The sequence below is a fragment of the Lineus longissimus genome, chromosome 1, assembly GCF_910592395.1.
Source record: "Lineus longissimus chromosome 1, tnLinLong1.2, whole genome shotgun sequence".
Classification (NCBI taxonomy): Eukaryota; Metazoa; Nemertea; class Pilidiophora; order Heteronemertea; family Lineidae; genus Lineus; species Lineus longissimus.
In genome coordinates this window covers 20,543,465-20,565,595 of record NC_088308.1, presented here as the reverse complement: position 1 = coordinate 20,565,595, position 22,131 = coordinate 20,543,465, and the positions used below count along the sequence as shown (strand labels likewise).

At 41.2% G+C, this 22,131-nt stretch overlaps 1 protein-coding gene across 2 annotated transcripts; it reads right to left on the bottom strand.

Moving 5' to 3' along the window:
- Window positions 1-3,964: 3,964 nt before the first annotated feature.
- On the bottom strand, window positions 3,965-21,917 carry LOC135491386 (sodium/calcium exchanger 3-like). 2 transcript variants are annotated; one of them, XM_064777224.1, is made up of 11 exons: window positions 21,834-21,917; window positions 20,601-21,322; window positions 19,010-19,105; window positions 15,588-15,826; window positions 14,087-14,298; window positions 13,166-13,407; window positions 9,918-10,150; window positions 9,561-9,666; window positions 8,262-8,440; window positions 7,655-7,984; window positions 3,965-7,400 (listed from the first exon to the last, which is right to left on the bottom strand). In XM_064777224.1, the coding sequence occupies exons 2-11, from the start codon at window positions 21,292-21,294 to the stop codon at window positions 7,158-7,160; spliced, it is 2,574 nt and encodes an 857-aa protein (XP_064633294.1). In that variant the 5' UTR covers window positions 21,295-21,322; window positions 21,834-21,917; the 3' UTR covers window positions 3,965-7,157. The 2 variants fall into 2 exon arrangements, with proteins under 2 accessions (XP_064633294.1, XP_064633303.1); XM_064777233.1 differs by lacking the exon at window positions 19,010-19,105.
- Between the last annotated feature and the right edge of the window lie 214 nt (window positions 21,918-22,131).

The window sequence follows — 22,131 nt, the reverse complement described above, 5'->3', positions numbered from 1 at the left end:
AAAGACAGACAGCAGAGAGTGAAGGTGTCTCCTCCGGCATAAAGGAACCTCCTCGGACATGAATATTGCCACCATCGAGAAAGACAGACAGCAGAGAGTGAAGGTGTCTGCTCCGGCATAAAGGAACCTCCTCGGACATGAATATTGCCACCATCGAGAAAGACAGACAGCAGAGAGTGAAGGTGTCTCCTCCGGCATAAAGGAACCTCCTCGGACATGAATATTGCCACCATCGAGAAAGACAGACAGCAGAGAGTGAAGGTGTCTCCTCCGGCATAAAGGAACCTCCTCGGACATGAATATTGCCACCATCGAGAAAGACAGACAGCAGAGAGTGAAGGTGTCTCCTCCGGCATAAAGGAACCTCCTCGGACATGAATATTGCCACCATTGAGAAAGCCAGACAGCAGAGAGTGAAGGAGTCGCCTCCGGCATAAAGGAACCTCCTCGGACATGAGTATTGCCACCATTGAGAAAGACAGACAGCAGAAGGTGACGAAGTCGCCTCCAGCATAAAGGAACCTCCTTGGACATGAATATTGCCACCATTGAGAAAGACAGACAGAAGAGAGTGAAGGAGTCTCCTCCCGTGCAGGAACCTCCTCGTACATGGACATTGCCCCAGTAGACGATTGAGAAACACAGACAGCTGAGAGTGAAGTCTCCTCCAGCATGAAGGAACCTCCTCGGACACGCAGATTGCCAGACAGTTCCCGACTTGTTTTATAATGTCCCCATCCATATCCATGAAACTCTTCTCGGAGACAACCATTGGACAACCAAGAGACAAGTGACGGCACAACAATGGGACAGTGGGTGTGCCAATGGGTGAGACCCACATCGGGGACGTGGCGTTCAGCAAATGAACAAGACAGACAGACAGTCAGAACAAGACCTAATCGGACCTGGCGGCTCCACCGCGTCTTATAGACATGGCGAGAAAGGTGAACCCGAATCAGACAATGGCCAACCCATCATTTTACCAAAACGTTGAGCGTGATGAAACAGTCAGAGCCCGGCCAGATCGAATCAGGAGTGAATCCTGCCCCAATGGGACTGTGTCGCCGTTGCGGTGAGAGAGATGGGACAGGCACAACGTACCGACCGAAACCGGCCTGGTTGGCTCACCATTATACCAACAGAGTGGCATAGATAAGACATGGTAGAGCAGTCTGGCCCGATTCGATCTCATCTCGCTTGGCAACATGGTGGTGCAGCGAGGTCCGATTCGGGCTGGCTGTGACTGTCTCATCACGCTCGCCCTCCGCGTGTTGGCAAGACGGTAGGGCAGCCAGGTACCACCTATCGCGCTCTCCTTGTCGGAGACACGGTGAAGCAACAGCCAACTCGTGCATGCATGCTGTAACAATGTTGGTAATACGGTGGGGCAGCCAAATCCCATTCACTCTGGCTGTGGATGTTGCATAATGGTGACCGGATCGAAACGATGACAATCTGACGAAATCTGACCTTACACTCCATCATCTTCCAAACAAGGTGAGAGATGGGGGAGCCACAACCAGATCGAATCGCACCATAGTTGCTAACATGGTGAGCACGGCAAGATCGAATCGGGTCTGAATGTTGCTCCACCCTGTAGACTAATTCGGTCTTGTTGAGAGGGATAGGATGTTCCACCGTCTTCTAAACACGATGGGATAAATAAGACATCCGCACACAGACAGAATGGGATTTGGCCGCCCGCCGTCTTAACCGCGTAGTGACAGCATGCGATGAGTAACACGCCCATCTTGCTGCTACTTGAACGCGTCTTTGACACGCTGTGAGAGATGAGATTGTCACACTCGGCTCCCCGACCGTCTTGTAAACACGGTGAGCGTCATGAGACAGTTACAGTCAGACCGAATCGGACATAACTACCCCGGACCTGTCTACATGGTTAGAGAGATAAAAAAGACATTTACCAGACAGAACCGTGCTGCTTTAGACGGTAAGAGCAAGAAGACAGTCACAACCAGGCCGAATCGAGCCTTGCTGCATGCTCCATCGTCTTGCTAAGCAGTTCAGAGCGATGATACATCCTCATTCAGACCGAATCGCCCTGGCTCCTACACCGTGTTGCCAAGCCTGTGAGAGAAATGAGACAGTCACAACCAGGCCGAATCGGCCTTTTTGCATGCTCGACCGTCTTGCTAAGATTTAAGAGTGATGAGACATCCTCATGTATACAGATCGATTCGGACTGGCTGCTCCATCATGTTGCCAACACCATCACGCTGCTAACATGGCGAGAGAGTTGGGACAGCTACAACCTTACCGAATTGGCCCTTGCTGCTATTTGATCGTGTTGCCATCATGATGAGAAAGACGTGACAGTAATACCACGGCTGAGATATGGGCTTGGCTACCCCAACGCAACGTTTTGTTAAACAGTGACGAGAGGGATGAATAGTCCGCAAGCAGTTCCATCGGGCTCGGCCGCACAACCGCGTTGGCAACAAGTAAGCGAAATGAGGCATCCGAATAGAGGCCGAATCGGGCCTGACTGCTCATCCGTGTTGCCGAAAGGTTAAGAGGGACAAGAGAGTCCCAACGAGTCATCTATATATAAGAGGATGTCTCAATACCCTCAACTGCTTAGCAAAGCAGTGGAGCATGTGATGCAGCAAGGCCCGATTTGGGCTGGCTGTGACTGTCTCATTTCTCTCAATGGTTCGGCAACACAATGGAGCAGCCAGGCCGACTCGCTCTGAATGAGGACGTCGCAACACTCTCAACTTCTAATACCATGACGGTGGAGCATGCAACCAGACCCAGACAGGCCTCACCGTCTTGGCAATATCTAGGAGCAGCGAGACCCGATTCGATCTGGTTGAGAGTGTCTTATTTTCTACAGTCTTGACAAAACGCTGGAGCAGCAGGTCTAATTCGGTCTGGTTGTGACTGTCTCATCTCTTCCGCCGTGTAGACAGCATGGAGAGGTTGTCGGGACCGATTTGGTCTGCTGGTTGCATCTGTCTGATAACGCTCACCGTGGTCGGCAGGACGGTTAGGCAACCAGGTGTAACTGTCTCATCTCTCTCAGCGTGTTGGATAAACGGTGAAGCAGCAGCCACATGTAGATGGGCTTGTCACTTATTTCGTGCTTTCACTGTGTTGGCAAGACGGTGAGCCAACAAGGCCGGATTCGGTCTGCTTGTGACTGTCCCATCTCTCTCACCGTGTTGGAAAGGCGTGGGGCAGTCAGGTCTCGTTCTGTCTGGCGGTGACGGTCCTATCTCTTTCAACAAGACTGAATTAGTCCCAGCTGCTCCAACGTGTTGCCAAAACGGTGAGAAGGATGAATCGTCCACAACCAGACCTTCTCGGGATTGGACGAACCACCGTCTTGGCAATACATTGAGCGAGATGAGACATCTTATAGAGACCAAAGTTGACCTGACTGCTCAATCGTGTTCAGAAACGGAGAGAGACAGAGAGTCACAGCCACACCGAATCGGGAATGACTGCAGCTCCACCGTGTTGCAAATACGATGAGAGAGAAGATGAGACGGCACTGTTTTGTTGAGACGGTGAATGAGATGAGACAGTCACAATCAGTCCAAATCACACCTGGCCGCACTATCATGTTGCCAAGCCGGTGAGCGAGATGAGACATCTGCTTACAAACCAAATCCAGCCAGGCACCTCTACCGTGATGTCAAAACGGCAGGTGGCACGAGACAGTCACAACCTGACAGAATCCAACATGGCTTCTCCGACCTGTTGCCAAGACTGGAAGAGAGTGGGAATAGTCGCAATCAGACTAAATCGGGCCAGACTGCTCTACCACTACTTTTTTAAGGTGGTGATGAGAGTGATAAGACAACCACAACCAGTTAGAATCAAGCCTAGCTACAATACCGTGTTGTGGGAACTGTTGAGAGGGACGAGACAGTCACAACCGTAGCACAAAATGTAAAAATGTTGACGGTCAAGATGAAAGACATAATTAACATAGTGATTTGTTCATCTGACTACCAAATGTTTATTCCAAGATTATGTTACATTGTATGGATACAAATATAAAGTAACATTCACTGTATTTGGTAAAGAAACTATTTTAGAAAAGAACATTGTGACTTTGGAGAATCACAAGACCTTTAACTCTTTGACTGTCATGCCCATCAAGCTATATTTTGAGATGTCACCTTCTGATCAATAGGGACATAGATCTATGCATATAAAGTGTCCCTTAGCTGAATATATCCTGAAGTTCTGACAACAAATAAGGTGTATCATACAATAAATCACGAGACGATGCAGGAGGGTAGGGCCATGCCAACAACGTTTCTAGGTTAGATGGCAGCGCCTTAGCAAAACCATACAAATGGGTCTCTCATGAATAGCGTGTTTGGCTTCTGTGGGTCCTCTTAATGTTTACTAATCACAGCTTTTATCAGCAATTGATTTTTAAGTATTTTACTTTCAACATAACAGTTGTACAAATTGTTCATACAAAGGTACATTGGTATATCTTTTACCACAAAAAGAAGAAGTTTTCTTGGGTAGCTAGAAGAGACACACGATGGTGGATGGTCTTGGGATCTAAAAACAATGCTAATTTGTCAAATGACGAAGATTTTTCCCTGTAACTACAAACTTGAAATTGCTCATGCATAAACGCATGCATGATATAGAAAATTGTCTGGCATGCAATAATTATTACTGTAAAAATCACTTACTTATTATTGAAATGTACAATCATGCAATCATGCAATTACAGATAAAGCTGCGGCACAAACCTCAAACGGATTTGTGTAAAAACAGTCCAACTTAAATTCATCGCCCTTTTTTATGCTAAAATATTACAATATTCATACATGCAAAGTGATTCTAACATTTTAAAGGGAGACTAAAGGCAGGAATAAGGCTGTCCAGAGTAAGTCAAAGGTGCCAAGAGGTGTCTCCTGTATCTTACAGTACATCAGGAAGTACATTGGAGAGCATGGAACAGCTTCCGCGATGTGATCGGAAGGTCTTCGATTGGATGCTCGGCCTGTGCCTATCAGTACTTTCACCTTGCCTAAAATGACCAAGCGTAACGCAGTCACCTAGAGAGCACCAATTTGACCCTCTATGCTGTACCTATAGTTCCCTTTTAAGACCAGTAACTTGGTAAATATTGGCTGCAAAACGGATATTGTCGGCAAGGAAATGTACTTCAGGCCATTACACAATTAGATGGACTCATTATGTTTATGCCATGGCTGATCAAACACTGTACGCTAATAACAATATCGACCCACACCAAGGCTAAAAGTGATTCATCCTATAAGCTTCCATGTAGATTGCGCCACAAAAGGAGAAGACTAAAGGGACATAGGCTCAGTACCCCCATTACTATCTTACATTTATATTTTCAATTGATTAAGTTGAAATGTCTCTTTGAATGTGCAGGTGACTGCAGTACAGAGACCAGACATAGGTCTAGAGTGCCTTTACAATGTGCACATCTCACAACCTGTAATCCAGGTCCATCTTATCACCGAGCAATCGCTTTATCAGAATTTAGCAAAGTCACCCAATTGATCTTTTTAGCACTGTTTTAAATGAAGTCTATGAACCTTGATTGATAAAGCATACTCTGAAATTTCGTGGAAATACAGCGCTTGCAAAAAAATCATGGTTTACACTTACAGTATTGCATCCAAAATGAGTTAAGAGCGCTTCCATAGGTTATATAAAATCGATACAAAGGCCGAATCTCGAACATGATGTCAAAACAATCGGCCATGTTGGAGTCACAAATCCATTGTCTATCCTAATTCAACATTTTGAATAATCCCAGTTTTTCTCTAATACTCAGAAACAGTCTTAGCGTGGTAAAACTTGAGTAGTTTGACAGTTCCCTCTGAATTTTTATAAAAATAATTCATTTTGTGCATAGTTAAATACAGCAGTAGATAAATAGAGGAAAACCCAGCTTCCAGCTTCATTTTAAGATAAAATAAATTTATCAGTTTTCCACTTGAGAACACTGTTTTATCACCGATTACTAAAAAAAACACAACTAAATTGTAACTTACGTGTGTAGCATCACACTGTTAAAAATAACTGATATAAAAAGAAAATAGAACCACACTTAAGTCTGACAAAATGTAACAGAATCAAGGCTGTTAACATATACATCACAACCTTCTTAAGTGGACACCTCTTTATTAGGGACTCTCTCTATTAAGGACATATCTGGTCCAAAAATTGGTCACTTCTATTGAATTTGACCTCTGTAATCTGGACACCACTCAATTAAGGATGATATTTGTCAGTCCAAAGGGTGTCTCTAATAGAGAGGTTCTACTGTAGATGGTCATTTAGCTCTTAAACTTTGAATAAGAAAAACCAAGCAGGCTATTTGATGATTATCACAGGATACAAAACATTCAACAAAAAAAATTGTGAGCAGTTACTGTAAACCACCATAATTTCTCAATCAGTATATTTTTGTCACCGTAAACAAAATTCATGATCTTTACTTTGATTTGGCAGATCATGAAATTTCTTTCGCTTTTTCGATTGAATTGTTGTTGTTGTTGTTGTTGCAAATTTAGGTTATTCACAAAATTCGCGTCGCCCACGAAAATATGGCATTTTACAGTATGCAAGGACTGAATAAACAATGGTGACTATACAGTTAATACAATGTCATGCAAATAATAAATAAATAGGTAATATCAAAACTTAATAATGACTAAAAGTTCTTGGTAACACATGTATTCTGTAGAAAATTCCGTAAAAATGCAATTATTGTATTTTCATCAAGACAAATAATGTATTTCCATACTAATGAAATGTATGATTGAGACACATACATTTTTGCAAATTCTTTATTTTTGTTATAATAACATGTGTAACTTAACATAATCCATGCTTAAAAATGGACCGAAATATTGGTCCGATGACTTCATGATGCAATGTGCTATGATACTTTACAAAATGCATTACGTTACATCATTGCCACAAATGACGCCTTACAAAGCTGTAGCGAACCATGGCACGCCATGGAACGTCACGTAGCAAAGTGGTTGACAAATAGAAAGTTACATCGATGATACATGTACCTTGCGAGTTAAAGCATGACCAGGCCATTATTCTAAATGAGTTTCCAGTTAAACGCTCAAAGTGTATGTCATCTTCATCTACAATGAAAAAAACACTTATAAATTGACATTGATGATTTTATATGAGTTAAAGGCAGAAAGTAAGACATACAGGACCCACAGTGTGACTAGAAAGGCAAAAGACACCCATTTCATAACATTGTTTCCTCCGAGTTCTCCCTTTCCAAACACTGTAAGATAGCGCCGGAGCAGTATGAGGCCGATACACAGAAGACTGCAGATGGTGTAGAGGACTACGGTGAAGGCAACGGAACCTGCCGGCACGTAGAAGGTCTTGCCCTGAAAAGACATTGAAGAGTATATTGGTGTGGTGAAGAATCGAGGGAGTTTCTCACCAAGCTTTCAGAAAAACCTCAAATTTCTGACCAAAGTTTGTTGGAAAGAGAAGGTCGCCCAAGTGATTGTTTCGGCCAATATCGAAACAATTCACAAATAAGTGGCCCGCCACTTTGCCCCTTCCCCTGCATCCTCTTCTGACTATACTAGTGGCTACAATAAGAGAATACAGAAAAAGAAGTTGCGTCTGTCCTTACCTGAGCAGTCCAGTAAGCAGCAGCGATAACCCAAGGGATACCCAAACCAAGGAACACATTCACCGAGTTACTTCCGGTGACGTTCCCTATCGAGTTGTCAGCATATTTTTCCTGAGTTGCAGCATTTTTACTGGCGAATAGATCTGGAAGGCTTGTACCCATCGCGACAAACGTTATGGCTGTGACGGCGTCCTCAAGCCCGACGAGACAACCAAAGATTCTGGCCAAGTCGCCGATGAGGATGGTGAGAATACCGATGAAGATGAGGGAGATGAAGAAACAGAGCCAGCCACCCCAGATGGAAGGCGGAGGGATTAAGGCAAAGATAATCTGAAATTGAAAAGGAAAATGTGTTGATTAACAATTCAAAGATGCAGGGGTTAAAGGAGTAAATACCTTCTCCATAGACTGAACCTCTCTAGCGAGTGTTCTGTAAGCAGGATGCCCTACATGTATCTATCAAGGAGATTGACTTTGTCTTTCAAGGACACAAATCTTGTCGTTGTTCAACATGTTCAACTGGTACAATGTTCAAGAGGTCATCCTCTTTCAGCCCTATGGGAAGAGTCATAATCATTTCTAAAACATGATGTAATTGTTAACGTACCTTCCACGCAAATGTCACAAAGTGCAAGAAATAGTCAAGTCCCGATGCCGTCTCGATGTCACCTCCGTTCACATTCATTGCATTCTGAAACTGCTCTACCCATGTGGTGTGGTCCACCTTCATCGCGTCCAGGTTCATGTTGGTTGTGTTGACAAGCCGACTAACAATACCATTGAATTCTGAGAAGAGAGAAGTTAGTCAAATTTCGTTTTAAATCAGGCATGATAATTTTTACGAATAGCAACAAGGTCCAATGGGCTTAGCAGGAGTGCAAGAAGAGCGGGCTGAATAGGACCGCCTGGGCCGACATCGCCGCAGGGTCGATTTGAAGCCTTCTTTCCGGAAAAACACATGGAGCGCATAACCTGAAAGCCACCCCTGAATCTGTTACCTCCAAGCAACATGTCCTGAGCTAGCAGCTGCATGGAGCACGTCATAAAATATCCAATGATGCTTTATTAGGTTCATAATTCAATACCTCCACACAATTAGAAGAAAAAAATCAAATTCGAGTTCGATTTCCAAATTTTTGAACAAGCGGAGCAGGCCTTTAACAATCAGACAATACACAATACCCAAGGCCTCGTGGATTTGCAAGATTTATTAAAAGCTCTTGAATGTGCCAGTAAAATCAATATGAAATTCAATAGATGAAGGCAAGGGGTAAAGATTTCCATGACGACCCAGACCTGTGTAAAGCTACAAGCAGATATAAGTTATAAAAGGTTGATAATTTATTCAATTAGTGTCAATTATTCATTCAATTAATGTTAGCAACTGGCGTGCGTACTTGTGTTATCCAACATGATATGGGATATTTTTAGATCTCCAAGAAAGAACCATGCAGACACCTTAGTTCAACAGCTTTAAAGGCCAACTCCTTCATTTAAAGTTTGAAATTTGTAACTGAATTTTAAAATTTCCAATGGCGTAAATGCGTCCCGAATATAGATTTCAACATTGCCATTGTGTAGACATACAATACCTAGTTTCAGCAAAGTTGCATTCATGATAATTGCACTACGGCATTGTGTAGTGTATGATCGTCTGCGACACCGAGAGACAGTTGGGTATTCGACAGACAGAAATTAAGATGTCACCTTCTGATTATTAAGGAATTGATACCGAACTGGATATATGGGTTGTCTTATCAAACACCAATCGCGGGGAGCTGTCATTTTGCCAAAAAAAAAACTCAACCAGAGACTCTACTTTGACTGGTATCACTTAAGGTGTTCGGTGAGACGATCAGTACCTCCAGTTCGGTATCATTTCCTTCCACCAAAAACCTCCACTTACCGTCATCATTCACAATTGTCACCACCGTCCTCTTCAGCCGACCCAACTCAGCACCCTTTGTTGGCTCAGATAAAATGATCCTGAAGTTCTCATCTTTTTCTGCTTCCTGCAAAAGGACACTTCATGAGTATTCTGTCCCGCAACAAAACCCTTTTATTCTCCTAGGTTGAAAATTCTAAGAGGAAATATGCTACAGGCAAGGAAAAACAACAGATAGAGAAATCATTCTAATGCCAAACAACTTACCATGACGATATTAACTTGTTCATGACTTAATTCATTTTAGGTTAATTTTTGTGCATACTGTAACTCACAAAATAAATTGATGCTACCTTTGACCTGAACTGTAATTCTTACCTGGTCATCATTAATTGGTATCTCCAACATCTTGGTGACCTCCCCATGCTCAAACACTATCTCCCCTTCACCCCCGATGAAGTCGCGCCCGTTCAGGGCCGTCATGTCCTCTGTCGCCCATTTGACCGCGATTCGCCCATCGGCGCCCATCGTTCTCTGAATAGGGATCAACGCCTTCCCAGAGCTCTCTTTGAACAGGTAACTTGGTTTGGTGAACTCAAGGATGCCAGGTTCTGGGGGAAGAGACAAAATCTTAATTATTCAACATAAATATTATACAAACAAAACTATATGTTCCAGAGACATTACCACATCATTTACTGTAGTTTCACTGATGTAGGACCGGTTCTGAATATTACCATCAGGCCAGATATTATGTACATGGCTGTTTGTAATATTCTGGATTCAGTTCGAGGTTTAAATTGTAAACTTTTTAATGCATGCTGCTTGGTGCCTCTTCTGAAACCATTTACTCAAAAAGATCGATCAATTGCGCATTCACTTTTCCAGCACGTACGTGTCGGAGGTGGAAATGGTTGAATAGTCAAATGCCTGATATCACTTATTTCACTGAAGTTTCATGAATAATGAAAGTTCTGTCAATTTAATATATTTCCCTGTGGTCACATTTAAAGAATTTTAAAACATAAAACGCACTTCTGCCTTCTCGCCAGACGTTTGTTCCATGACATATGCAATTGTTGTGCAGCTATCTGCAACAAACATTGCTGTTTGCAATTGCAATGCATTCACTTAAAATCATTCTGGAATTTCCACTTGCAATAATATGAGTCTTATTATTCACAACCACCTTCCTTCATGTTTAAAAGGCAAGACTTTTTCTGTCATGTAAAGGTCACATAATGGCTTCATGGTCAAATTACACTCAAACAACATTATGGCCTCAAAGGTGAGTAGATTTCCCCCCAAATGCATGTCTTCTACAGGATGGCCCAGAATTATTTTCCCTCACGCAATGGATACACAATAGAATTCTATTGTGCAAGGGGAAATAATTCTGAGCCACCCTGTAGTACTAGTATAAACTTTACCTAGAAGGCCTGAACAGTTCATTCTATCTATGTAACAATCGCCAATGGCCTTCATGCCAAGTATGTCAACACACATCAAGCCATCTGTGAGGTCTTAACAAACTTAGAAGTGTGTGAAACACAACAAAAATATACTTCAACAGACCTTCCAATGACACACCACATGAGACAAACTTTTTACATGTCCAATCAGAACACATTACGACCAAGACAAGAATTTCACTATGTGCTAGTGTTGGTGGTTCACTGCCCAATATGTAACGCTAAAATTATATTTTGTGCATAAAATTGCTTTCTATCAAAAACATATTCGTCTTATCTTTGCTTTCATCCATATCTTTCATAGTCCACAAGGTATATTTCAGTAAAATGTTTACACTCACTCATGGAATGAGTGATGACGACATTGATGGCCTCTCCGGAGATTAGGTCTATCCTATCTCCAGAATACCGTATGTTCACGCTTGCACCAGGACTGTATTCTTTACTGAACAAAACATGACCCAGTCATACCAGCTGTTGAGCTGTACTGGTATAATGGGTGCCCTCCATGAAATCGATCTTGTGAAAATTTCAAACAAAAATGACAAAAACAATGTTAAATATTGACTTAACAAGTGCGACTTCTAGCAAAACACATGATGCAAACATTTGCAGATAATACTGCGCTATGTACCATTCTGCAACCTACCTGGTACTATAGTTTGTCAAAAGAATATTAAGTGAAAAGCGTTAAAGAAAAATTTAAGGCGTGGCCCGCAGTTAAAGTATACCAGGTTGGAAAATAACCCAGGCCCGTTCAGGTCCGGGGCTCAGGTATACTAAAGATAGTTAATAGCAAACTAACTATCGGTAATGATAAGACATTCCTGCGTGGTTCTAGCCGGGTGGAAACCAATTCATTGTAGCATGGGTAGAATCTGAAGGATGAGCTGCCAGGTTCTGCACAACCATGCTGCGCGGCAGAATATCGTTTACAGTCGTTGATTATAGGCTGGTAGCTGCCAAAGGTGATGTACCAATACTGCTACTGATAACATGGGTCGGCCCAACATCGAAAAAAATTTGCTATCTCCCAAAACTGCATAGTCTAAACCACTTTTCAGGCTTACTTTGTATGATGATAAAATACTATGAGAGTTTTATATTATCAGTAAAAACAACCCCTTGCGAATTTGACCCATTTGCAACGGTTGAAGCTAAAATCAGGCTCTTCATACTCAGTTACATTTAGTAAGGCATCTTGATCATTGCCTTCCGTGATGGTCATTATATATATCATAAGCGGGTTCCCAGGCTACCAGTTACATACACTTCCAGTGCGCCTTGGAGTGTGAACGATTACAGCGTCTCAAAAAGCAAAGAGCTTTATCCTATGTACTCCCTTTGGGGACTACATAGGATCCCAGTTTTCATGGGATTCAGTTCCATGCCAGTTTTTCTCCCCAACATTGCTTCTGAGATGGTCCCTTTAGAAAATTAGATTCCAATTTCTATGTTGATGCTGATTCTGAGATGGTCCTCCAAAATTTACTTCCATGAGTAGCATCTCAGCTATTTGTCAGTTTGAGATGCTCCCCTCAATAAATCGAGTTCCAAGAGTACCGAACGAGTTGAGATGTCCGCAAGTAAACAACGATGCGTATATCTTTCTACGGTGCAGCGGAAAATAGATTCTGTCTATACAACAGCCGATTGCCAATACCTGCGTGGGATACAGAAATACTGGAGGTGTTTTTTTTCAACTGGTGGTGTAGCTCCACCACAGCCAAAGGATTTTCAGCTTTTGACTAAAAAATTCTATCAAATCTTAAAGGTTGTACGATATAATCAAGATCAACCTCTAGTCAAATATGAAGTTAGGCCTCATGAGGCGTTCTAACAAAAACAAATCACTCAAGGCGATTATTTCTTTGGTTGATCCACATTAGATTGCCAATCATAAAGTAAACACGAACATTTACACGTTGACTCCTCAAAATTGATTTTATCGAAAATGTGACAAAATATGAGAACTATTTTGCTAAAAGGAACAGATGAATAGACAGTTTTACATAAGAACAGGCAAATATCATAGAAAAGAACTAGATAAGGAATGGGCGATGGGTTACAATAGGAAACTAGGCAAAAAACAAATGAAGAAGGATGATTTAAAGATTTTTTCAAGGAATCTTGTTTCAAATTGATTCAACTTACTGTCATCGTCAATAATGGTCACCTGACACACAGATCGTCGGCCAATCACCATATTATTGCTGTCTGCCGAGGTTGTATCGACAGCGATCTTGGCAAAGAACATCTCATCGGGTTCCCATTCATTGTCATCAATGATCTCAATGTCTATTTTCTTCTCGACCTCTTCTTTCTCAAAAACAAGCAGTTCCTTTTTCGGGACGTAATCAGAGTTAGATTCTGCTGTGCCATCAATCGTCTCAAATCTGAAAAAAATACCATAATCTTCACCAGTTTGAATAGACAATGGACAGAAAACAACTTTATGAAATGAAGAAAGAAAACCACCATGATGGGTTAGATAAAGAGCACTTTCCCATCAAATCATGGTTATCATTTCATCGACAAAGCAAACAAGCTGAACAATTTGACCTTGGGTTGTCAGTTGTAAGTCCACAAAACAGAATGACAGAATCAGATCAGTAAAGCAGACTTGGATGATGACACCAATGATCATACATAGCTGGCATTTTGTTGTTGGTGGATGATAAATTAGTCGGAGTTTTTTTTGCATGATCAAGTTGAGCACTAGATTCGTGCTAGGCGAAGCCATTGAATGGCAACCAGCAGTTTGATTGCGAATGCCAATAGAAGCTTTGAACGATATAGACGGCAATCTCGTCATGGACATGTTGGAGTTAAAATCCATGAAAAAGATCATTTCTGCTGACTATTTCCCAACAACTTTCAGGCATACCACACGGTATGGACAAAGGTCAGAGCCAGATCAGTAACATACATGTATTTTCTTCCTTAACAAAAGGCCCGAGGGCCTGGCGCTCTGCTGACATAATGTAAGAGGCTGCAGAAGATTGATGAGGGCACTTTCAGCCAGCAGAGCAAGAAAAACATACCTGTACTTTAAACATTTCATCATTAACTCACTTGACTATAACTCGGTTATTTGTGCGTCCATATCTGTGGATTGTAAGCCTAACGTGGCCATCTTTCTCCATTACTGCCACCGACGTGGCAGCAAACTCAATGACTGAGCGGACGCCGCCGTGGCTAAGGTCGTCGACCTCCATCGAGGACATAGAAGCCATGGAGACACGTGATGCTGCCGTGTCTTGTCGTTCCTTTGCTTTCTCGTATAGCTTGAAAACAGAGGGAGAATATGGTGAACCAAAAGATCAAACTCTGACGAAAGATTTCGTAGTTTACAGTACCAGTATTAAAATGAGTTAGTACATAATAAAGATGCTTCTAAAATCAACCCTCATCCATTAGGTCAACACTATAAAAAGTACAAAAGCTGGAAGAGAAATCAATATTCTTATATTTGTGCATCCTTTCTGCAAATTTACCCAGGTCCATGGCTACTGGAAATGCTGGATATGTTTTCATATCAAGCATTCTTGACATGCTGCTTAATCAAAGCTGACCAACCAAAAGATGCCCAATTGTTTCAGAGATCGATGATGTTATTTGAGTCTGATGATGGACTACGATTCGTTGACCCAAGTACTTTTATCAACTAATCGAGTACATGTAGGGTTATTTTTAACAGAGCTTTTGGGTCAAGGCAAGGGCAAGTAGTGGTTCTAAATCATAGAGCCTACCTAGCCAAGAAAGAATTTCTGAGCAAAGCTAATTGTATTTCTGGATAGCCGTACCACAAAATATACAACCTGTACAAACTGTGTAAGCAGTTATAATTATAGCAGTACTGGTAGAACAACCACAAGGGTGGTCCCTTAAATAGCCACTGACCTTGCACAAGAAGAGCAATGTGCTTAGAGGGTCTTGCCCCCTCCCTCCTCCGTGCTCCACCCTCCGATACCTAATTTTTTTCCAGATAACATTCGAGCCAACAGAATTCTTTTTTATTACATCATTGTAATTAGTCCATTGGACATGCTGGAGGGACACTTGACCTAAATCCCAAGTCTAAGATATCAAGTAGGTCTAGTGTCTTTATCAGAGTTCATGCTCTTATATAAGTGGCAATGCTGACAATATAATAGGCAGGAATAAGCTCAAGTACAAACGAGATTACCGAAGACTGTGTTAAAACTTGAAGAATTGGTGCTAAGAATGGGATGATATCCCATTTTAAGTCAATTACGAAGCCAATGTAGCGGCCCCTCAAAATTAAAGGTATGATGGTTAGGAACGTTGTTTCCAAAAACTTTTCCTCGCTTCTTGTCAACAAGGGTACTATAGAGTTATATGTAGCAACAGAGCAAACATTTTATGAGGTTTGCGATATTCCTTATGGCTTAGTGGTATATAGCGTGTTGGATTTCAGTTCAAGAGATCTGAGATCGACTCCCTGTGAACCCAAAATGTTTTTCAGGCAAAGACCCATGCAGGAGAGCCTGCTCATCATGCCTTGATGATGATGAGGATGATGAAGTTAACTTCAAAACAGCGCTCTTTTTACCTCTGTCAATAATTCGTTCAATGCTGGTGTGAGCTTATTCGAGCCAGTGATGCTCCTCGTGGCTTGAATCCTGTACCAGAGGCGGCTGTGGGACTCATGCTCACTCGCGATGGCTGCTGCAAGTTTGGCTGCATCTTCTTCAGAGAGGTCCGGATGTTTTCCGATGCTCTTCAGGATCAATCTGATGGTATCGGCATCGACCTTACCACCGGACAGACCAATAGTGCCACTTGCACCGGCTGTAAGATACGAAATAAAGAAACACTGAAGGAGCAGTGACAAAAAGGGTTCTTTAAAACATTTTGCAGGACTCTGAAGAGAGGTAGGAATAATGCATTTTTGTATCATCTGGAAAGAATGTAAAATGATTCGAAGCGAAAGACCACTACATCATGCCAACCAAGCATTCGAGCCTCGCTGGTCATTAGGCATAATGCTTAGCGTGATTGATAAAACATTATGAAATTATTGATTGATCAAATATTCATTCTTTCATTCGTCTGTACCTAAGAACACTGTTTTCCACAGTATATGCCACTTTTACGCAAATGAGAAAATCCTGTTATACAGGCGGACCCCATGGAAACTCACAAAGTCAATTTGTAATGACTTGATGAAGAGTGTAAATAATAGAGCAGGTAATTAGTGTCATGACGAACATGTAGAGCAAGTAGAAATATATCATTATTTATGCCTACTTTCTCCCTGTAACTGCCAATAACGCCATCAACTTTGAAGTCAACAAACAATAGCATACATAAACTTGGTTAGTTACCAAATACGGTTGATACGTATTCACAGCAACAACGTCACAGTATGTTACATTTGACAATCTCAGGGCACTATCTCCATGTCCATTGTTCACGTTTCCCCCAGTCAAAAATCGGTGAAAATATTAGGATCGCAAAAATATAGGGGTTTACAATATCATGGCCTCACTCTGGACCTGTCTGATGTTGTCTCCAAAGTGCCTGGCCTGATAACCTGACCAAACTATCAATTGTGGTCACATCTGTAACCTAATTACCATCACCAAATGGCCCCTTGTTCCCCTGACATTGTGACATAGAGCTAGACTGGTTGCGTATTGCAATCTGAAGGGGCAATTAGCACAATTATCATTTTGATATAATTGCTGTCCCAAAACAAATCAAACCAATGGGTAATCAGTCATGCTTGTAAAACAAAGATCAGGCTAATTAGCGTTGTATATGAGATACTGTTAGGTAGAGGTGACATTGATCATGGAGATGAGTACACAAGTCAATAATGTCAAAACCATCTCAATCCTGCAACTGGCAAGAGAGAGAGCTTTTGTCAGCTGTCAAAGACTGATCTTTGATGTACAATTTACAAAGGTCGCCAATATCCGATGAGTGACACAGCTCAGGATTACAGCCACAGTTGCAATCGAATTCGTCTTTTTGCTTACATCACTTGACAAAACCATGCCTACCCTTGTGGCAACTAGCAACGTGTAGCGGCAGCCATAGTCGTCCATTGATTGCAAAATCCTGAGAAAATGTCACGTTTATTATGTTGACTTTTAAAGAGACTGGCCATCAGTGATGGAAAGTTGAAAGTTTGTGTAGGCATATCACTTTGGGGCCAACATGAAGACTTACTGATTTTAGGAGCAAAGCAATGAAAAGCCAAATCAATAAATTTGTCCTAAAAATCAACCCAGAGACCTTGCTCGCCACATGGAGTAAAATGCTACAATGAAATATTTCAATGAATGTCTAACATAAATGAATTCCATACACGAAGTTATCAAAGATTACATGTATCCCAACTACAAGTCTATCATAATGCATAAATATAGACTAATCACCTCAGTTATTTCTATTGTTGGCAATAGTCAATATTGTATTGGTGACAGGATTATATTATGGAGACCCATGTATTAAACGGGTAATGTTCACTGGTGGCTCAGGAAAACAGAAATGTAGTGAACACACACACTGCCGTATCGTAATGCAATTTATCAATATCATGAATGCAAATTTGCTAAAAAATGGATCTTTCTAAACAACGGCAATGTTGTCATTTAATTTTGTTCAGTCCATATTCAAATACAAATTTACAATATTTAACAAACGGCTAGTATAGGGCTTTTAAAAAGCTTATTGATCAACCACACTTTGTGAAATGTCCCCGTGAGAACATCGATATACACTTGTACAGTCGATTACAAGGCGTTGTGGTCGATCACACACAGGAATATCCATTCCATAGTAGGACCTCACCAATCGTTAGGGAGGGAGGCAAAGTTCTCCACTAAAATTTCTTTTGATCAGGTGCTAAATTCAGATTTGTTGGGGCTATAGTTAACTAAAATGGTCCGGTGGTAGGATATATTTGGTCTGGTGGGCTAACTTTTTCTAATAGAAAAACCCATTAACCACGAAGATTATGGTCCGATGGAATGTTTTATGGTCCAAGTTTGGAATTATGTCCTCTAAAGTGTTCTCGACTACCCATTTTGGTCTGGATGGTCACAATGGAAATGCTCAGCTTCAGTCAGGAGGAGCATTGAAACAACTCTATGATTTATCAGCCACAGTTAGGAGGAACACTGAATATTTTATAGAAATGCATGTCGAGTGGCAGTCAGGAGGAACACTGAAACACTGAGTCAGGGGGAACAATGAAAAACTATTAGGAAAAAGGTTTGATTTTTACAACACGTGTACATGTATCTAACCTAACAATTAGAATAAAGCACCATAAGTCTGCTAACATCTTAAACTGAAGACTGAAGTGTGATAGATTATGGTGTTTACTCAACAGTTCGTGACTGGGTAGATTCTGTGTTGAATGTATGTAACACATGGGAGGTGACAAAAAGTGCATGAGACAGCAAAAAACCCACAAAATACAACTACTACAAACTTCTATTTTCACGAATCTGATCGTTTTTGATCCATCATTTTCAGGTTTTTTACTAAAATACGCAATATTCAGTGATAAAAAATACATTCAAACCCCTTTGCATGATACCCCTGGATTACAAAAATATCAAAAAATCTTGAAGAACCTTTCATGTATTGGTTATTTGTCATATAACCACATCATTTGTTTTGCTTTTATCCTATCAAGCAAAGTAAAACCACTATAAAATGCAGCGGTCAACAAGAACTATTTACCTCCCCCCCCCCCCCCCGAACAGACACTCGACACATATTCCACCCTTGGCCTTAAAATGTGGTGGCCATGATTTCAATAATTTCTGCTCTGATGGGAATGAAAGGCACGACATTTGTTGTTGCATGTATGTTATAGAAATATTGACGAATCGGCGTCAACCGCTGACCAAGGGAGGGAGGGGGGGTAGAGTTCATGTTGACAGCTGCACAAAACTAACACGTAGACCTTTGTGGTAACACTCTTTCCACACTGTGACAGTAAGACTACTGTACCATAATTTTGATCAGCCCCTATGACTAGATCATCCGTGGGCCCATTCATGGGTGCAACCTTTCCTGAAGAGATTGATTGCAATCCCTCGTTGGAATCTGAAAGCAATAAGCAAGCTTGACTAAAAGCCACAGGAAGCACCAGTCCTTATCATTTCAGGCCCTGGATGGTAAACTTCTGGTCAGATACCCAGTGTTGTACAGAAAGAGGACTGCAATCTGGAAGGAATGAGAAAGCTGGCTTTGAAAGCATCTTCGAAACAGGCAATATCTACTAGTGAGGCAACCTGCAATAATTATTGCATGCAACAAAAATTACCCATCTGCATGATCACTGCAGAAAATCCGTCATCCCTGTGACCAAGGATGACTGGGTTAACCCACAGACACATTTTCATAATCATTATCAACACACTTTAAAATTTCTCCCCTCATTTTCACCAACCACAAAAATTTCCGGTGGGTATATATTGCGGGCCATGGTATATCAATTTAGATAATATAAAAGCATTTGGCAACCATGGTAACAGCTGAAGTTCACTTTTAAAATGCAAAATTTTCAAAAATCAATAACTGAAGAACCGCACAATAATTTCTGATCCGATAATGACGGTAACATGGTAACGAGCCCATCAACGTCTTTGCTGTTGTCATTGTGACCGGATGTACCAAAACTGATTTCGCGCTGTGTTCTGATTTTGTGTTGGTTTTCAAGTTTTTATTCTGAGTTGTTTTCTCATTTGTTTTCCCAAGACGAAAGCGTGATGACCTGTCTACGACCCGAACTGAGAGACAAATACTGACTTCATCAACAGTGTACTTAAAGCTTTGTGCATGTACATGTACCTGTGCTCCTTAAAATAGGTTTATTTCTTCAATACCGTATGATTATTAATATCCTTTGACAAACTGCTTTGGGCACAGAAGTATTATGAATACGTACATTTCACACCATTTACATTTTTGTGCAGTGCTCATAACAGCATATACTTCATATAATACATGTCAGGCTGCACATTACGCTAATTCAATGGTTACTGGTAATTGAACGGTTTTATAATAACATAATTCATAAGGATACACACACCTAAGCAAAGTTGTCACCCAAGATATTAAAGATGTTCCACTCCAAAAACCTTTTTAGAAAAGTTCATAAGTGGACCAAGCTCAGAAAGATACAAGTGGTTTTATAACTGTTGCACTAATAGACCATGCTGGTGGTCTTTGTAAAATTTAGGTTAAATTGACTGGACTATAATCCAATATCAAATAATTGTGAGCTTCTTTCTGCTTGACAGATTAGTGCGTTCAACAGCATATTTTCTATGCGATTGTCAAGAACATGAAGGGACAATATTTTTTTTAATCTGGTTTAAAATATCCCAGCATGTGTTATGACGTCATCATGGATCTCCGCATGTGATTGGAATGTGAAAGATTGCCTCTGAAGTTGTAAAATTTGCAGGACTTAACACATGTCATCTTGCAACAAATATATAGGAGGTCATTTCTGAAAAGAAAACCAGAAGACTTTAATGAAGGAAAACAAAGCAAACTTTTGAATCGACTTCAATGTGGTGATAATTATACTTACGTCTCTTTTCTGTCATCATCATGCTGCCTTCCTCGTCTTTCTTCTTGGCGCAGTAGTCCTTGTCAACCATGTACGCAATTATGACCAGAACTGGGAAGAACAGTAGTGTTACGATAGCCTCCCAGAGTTCGACGTAATCAGGAGAACTGACTAACAAGACGATGATCAACCAAACGTACGCAAAAACAGAGAAGAATGCGGTGACTCCGAATACTTTGATTTGTTTGATACTGCGGATTTCTGGCGATGGTATACTGATTATACACACCCCGACTATAACCAACAAGTTAAATGCAGCAGAACCGACAATTGTACCCGGTCCTAAATCGCCCGCTTTGAAGTCATTCATGATGACTTCAAATATGGACATCAAGATTTCCGGCGCACTTGATCCTAGTGCCATCAGTGTTAAATTTGCTACAGTGTTATTCCATACTTTAATCTCGATTTCCTCAAATCCTGACGAAGATTCTGGCGATGCCATTTTAAGTGTCGTTGTCTTACTCGTGATTTTTTCAATGGCACACATGAAGACGTCAGCGACTATCGCCACACCGAAGAAGCACCATAGTAATCCAAGTAGATAGAGAGCGGCACGCACCTCCTTGGCCCACGTGTATTCATTGATCAAGGGCAAGAAAGTCCCCAGATGGCTACAAGAGTAATTGCTCACTATTATGTCACAATTATTCATATTGGCAGTTTGCGCTCACTCTTTAAACCTGCAAAAGAGGAAAAGTTGAGATAGTCCATTTAGATTATCATGACTGAGGACCTCCTGCAGTTTACAAAATACTCTTTTAAATGCCAAGAAAAATGAAAGAAAATATAGCGAAATGGGAAAATGGCGAAGTGGGAAACTGGCGAAGTGGAAAACTGGCGAAATGGGATGACACCGTTTTTTAACTTAAGGGCTCTACTTCTGTTGAAACCCCTTATCTATTTATAACACACACTGTGTTCTGTTGGGGACACACTAAAGCGCCACATACATTAATCCCGCACCCCGTACCGGACATGAGGGCCACGACAGGTTTAGGGGTTCATTAGCGCAGAGAGCGCACAGCAGGTCGTTAAAGTGGTGTGCCCAGAGCAGTAGGCCTATTAAAGCATGCTCAGATAGCTATATATATATATCAATTTAGTGCAGAAGAAAGGTAAAAAAACTTAACAGCAAAAGCCATATTGAACCTAGATACAAATCGAAAAAAAGACGTTTCAAAAGTTACTTACAAAAATAGGGATAAATCAGCCAGAGAATGCCATAATCCGAAAGTTTGTGTCAGGCATGTCAGGCGTTGCTAGTTTCCACGTCACACCACTTCACATATATCATTTGTCCATGCGCGCTATGAGAAAATAGTGCACTGCATAGCTTTGATTTATATTACCCAAATGGTAATGAAAACAAATGAAACTGATAAAAATCATTACAATTTTTATTGAGATTAAATTTATTGAATAACAAGATTGGATTTGGTATTGGTATAGTTTTTTAAACTTATTGCAAATAAATGGGCAGTCAACAAAA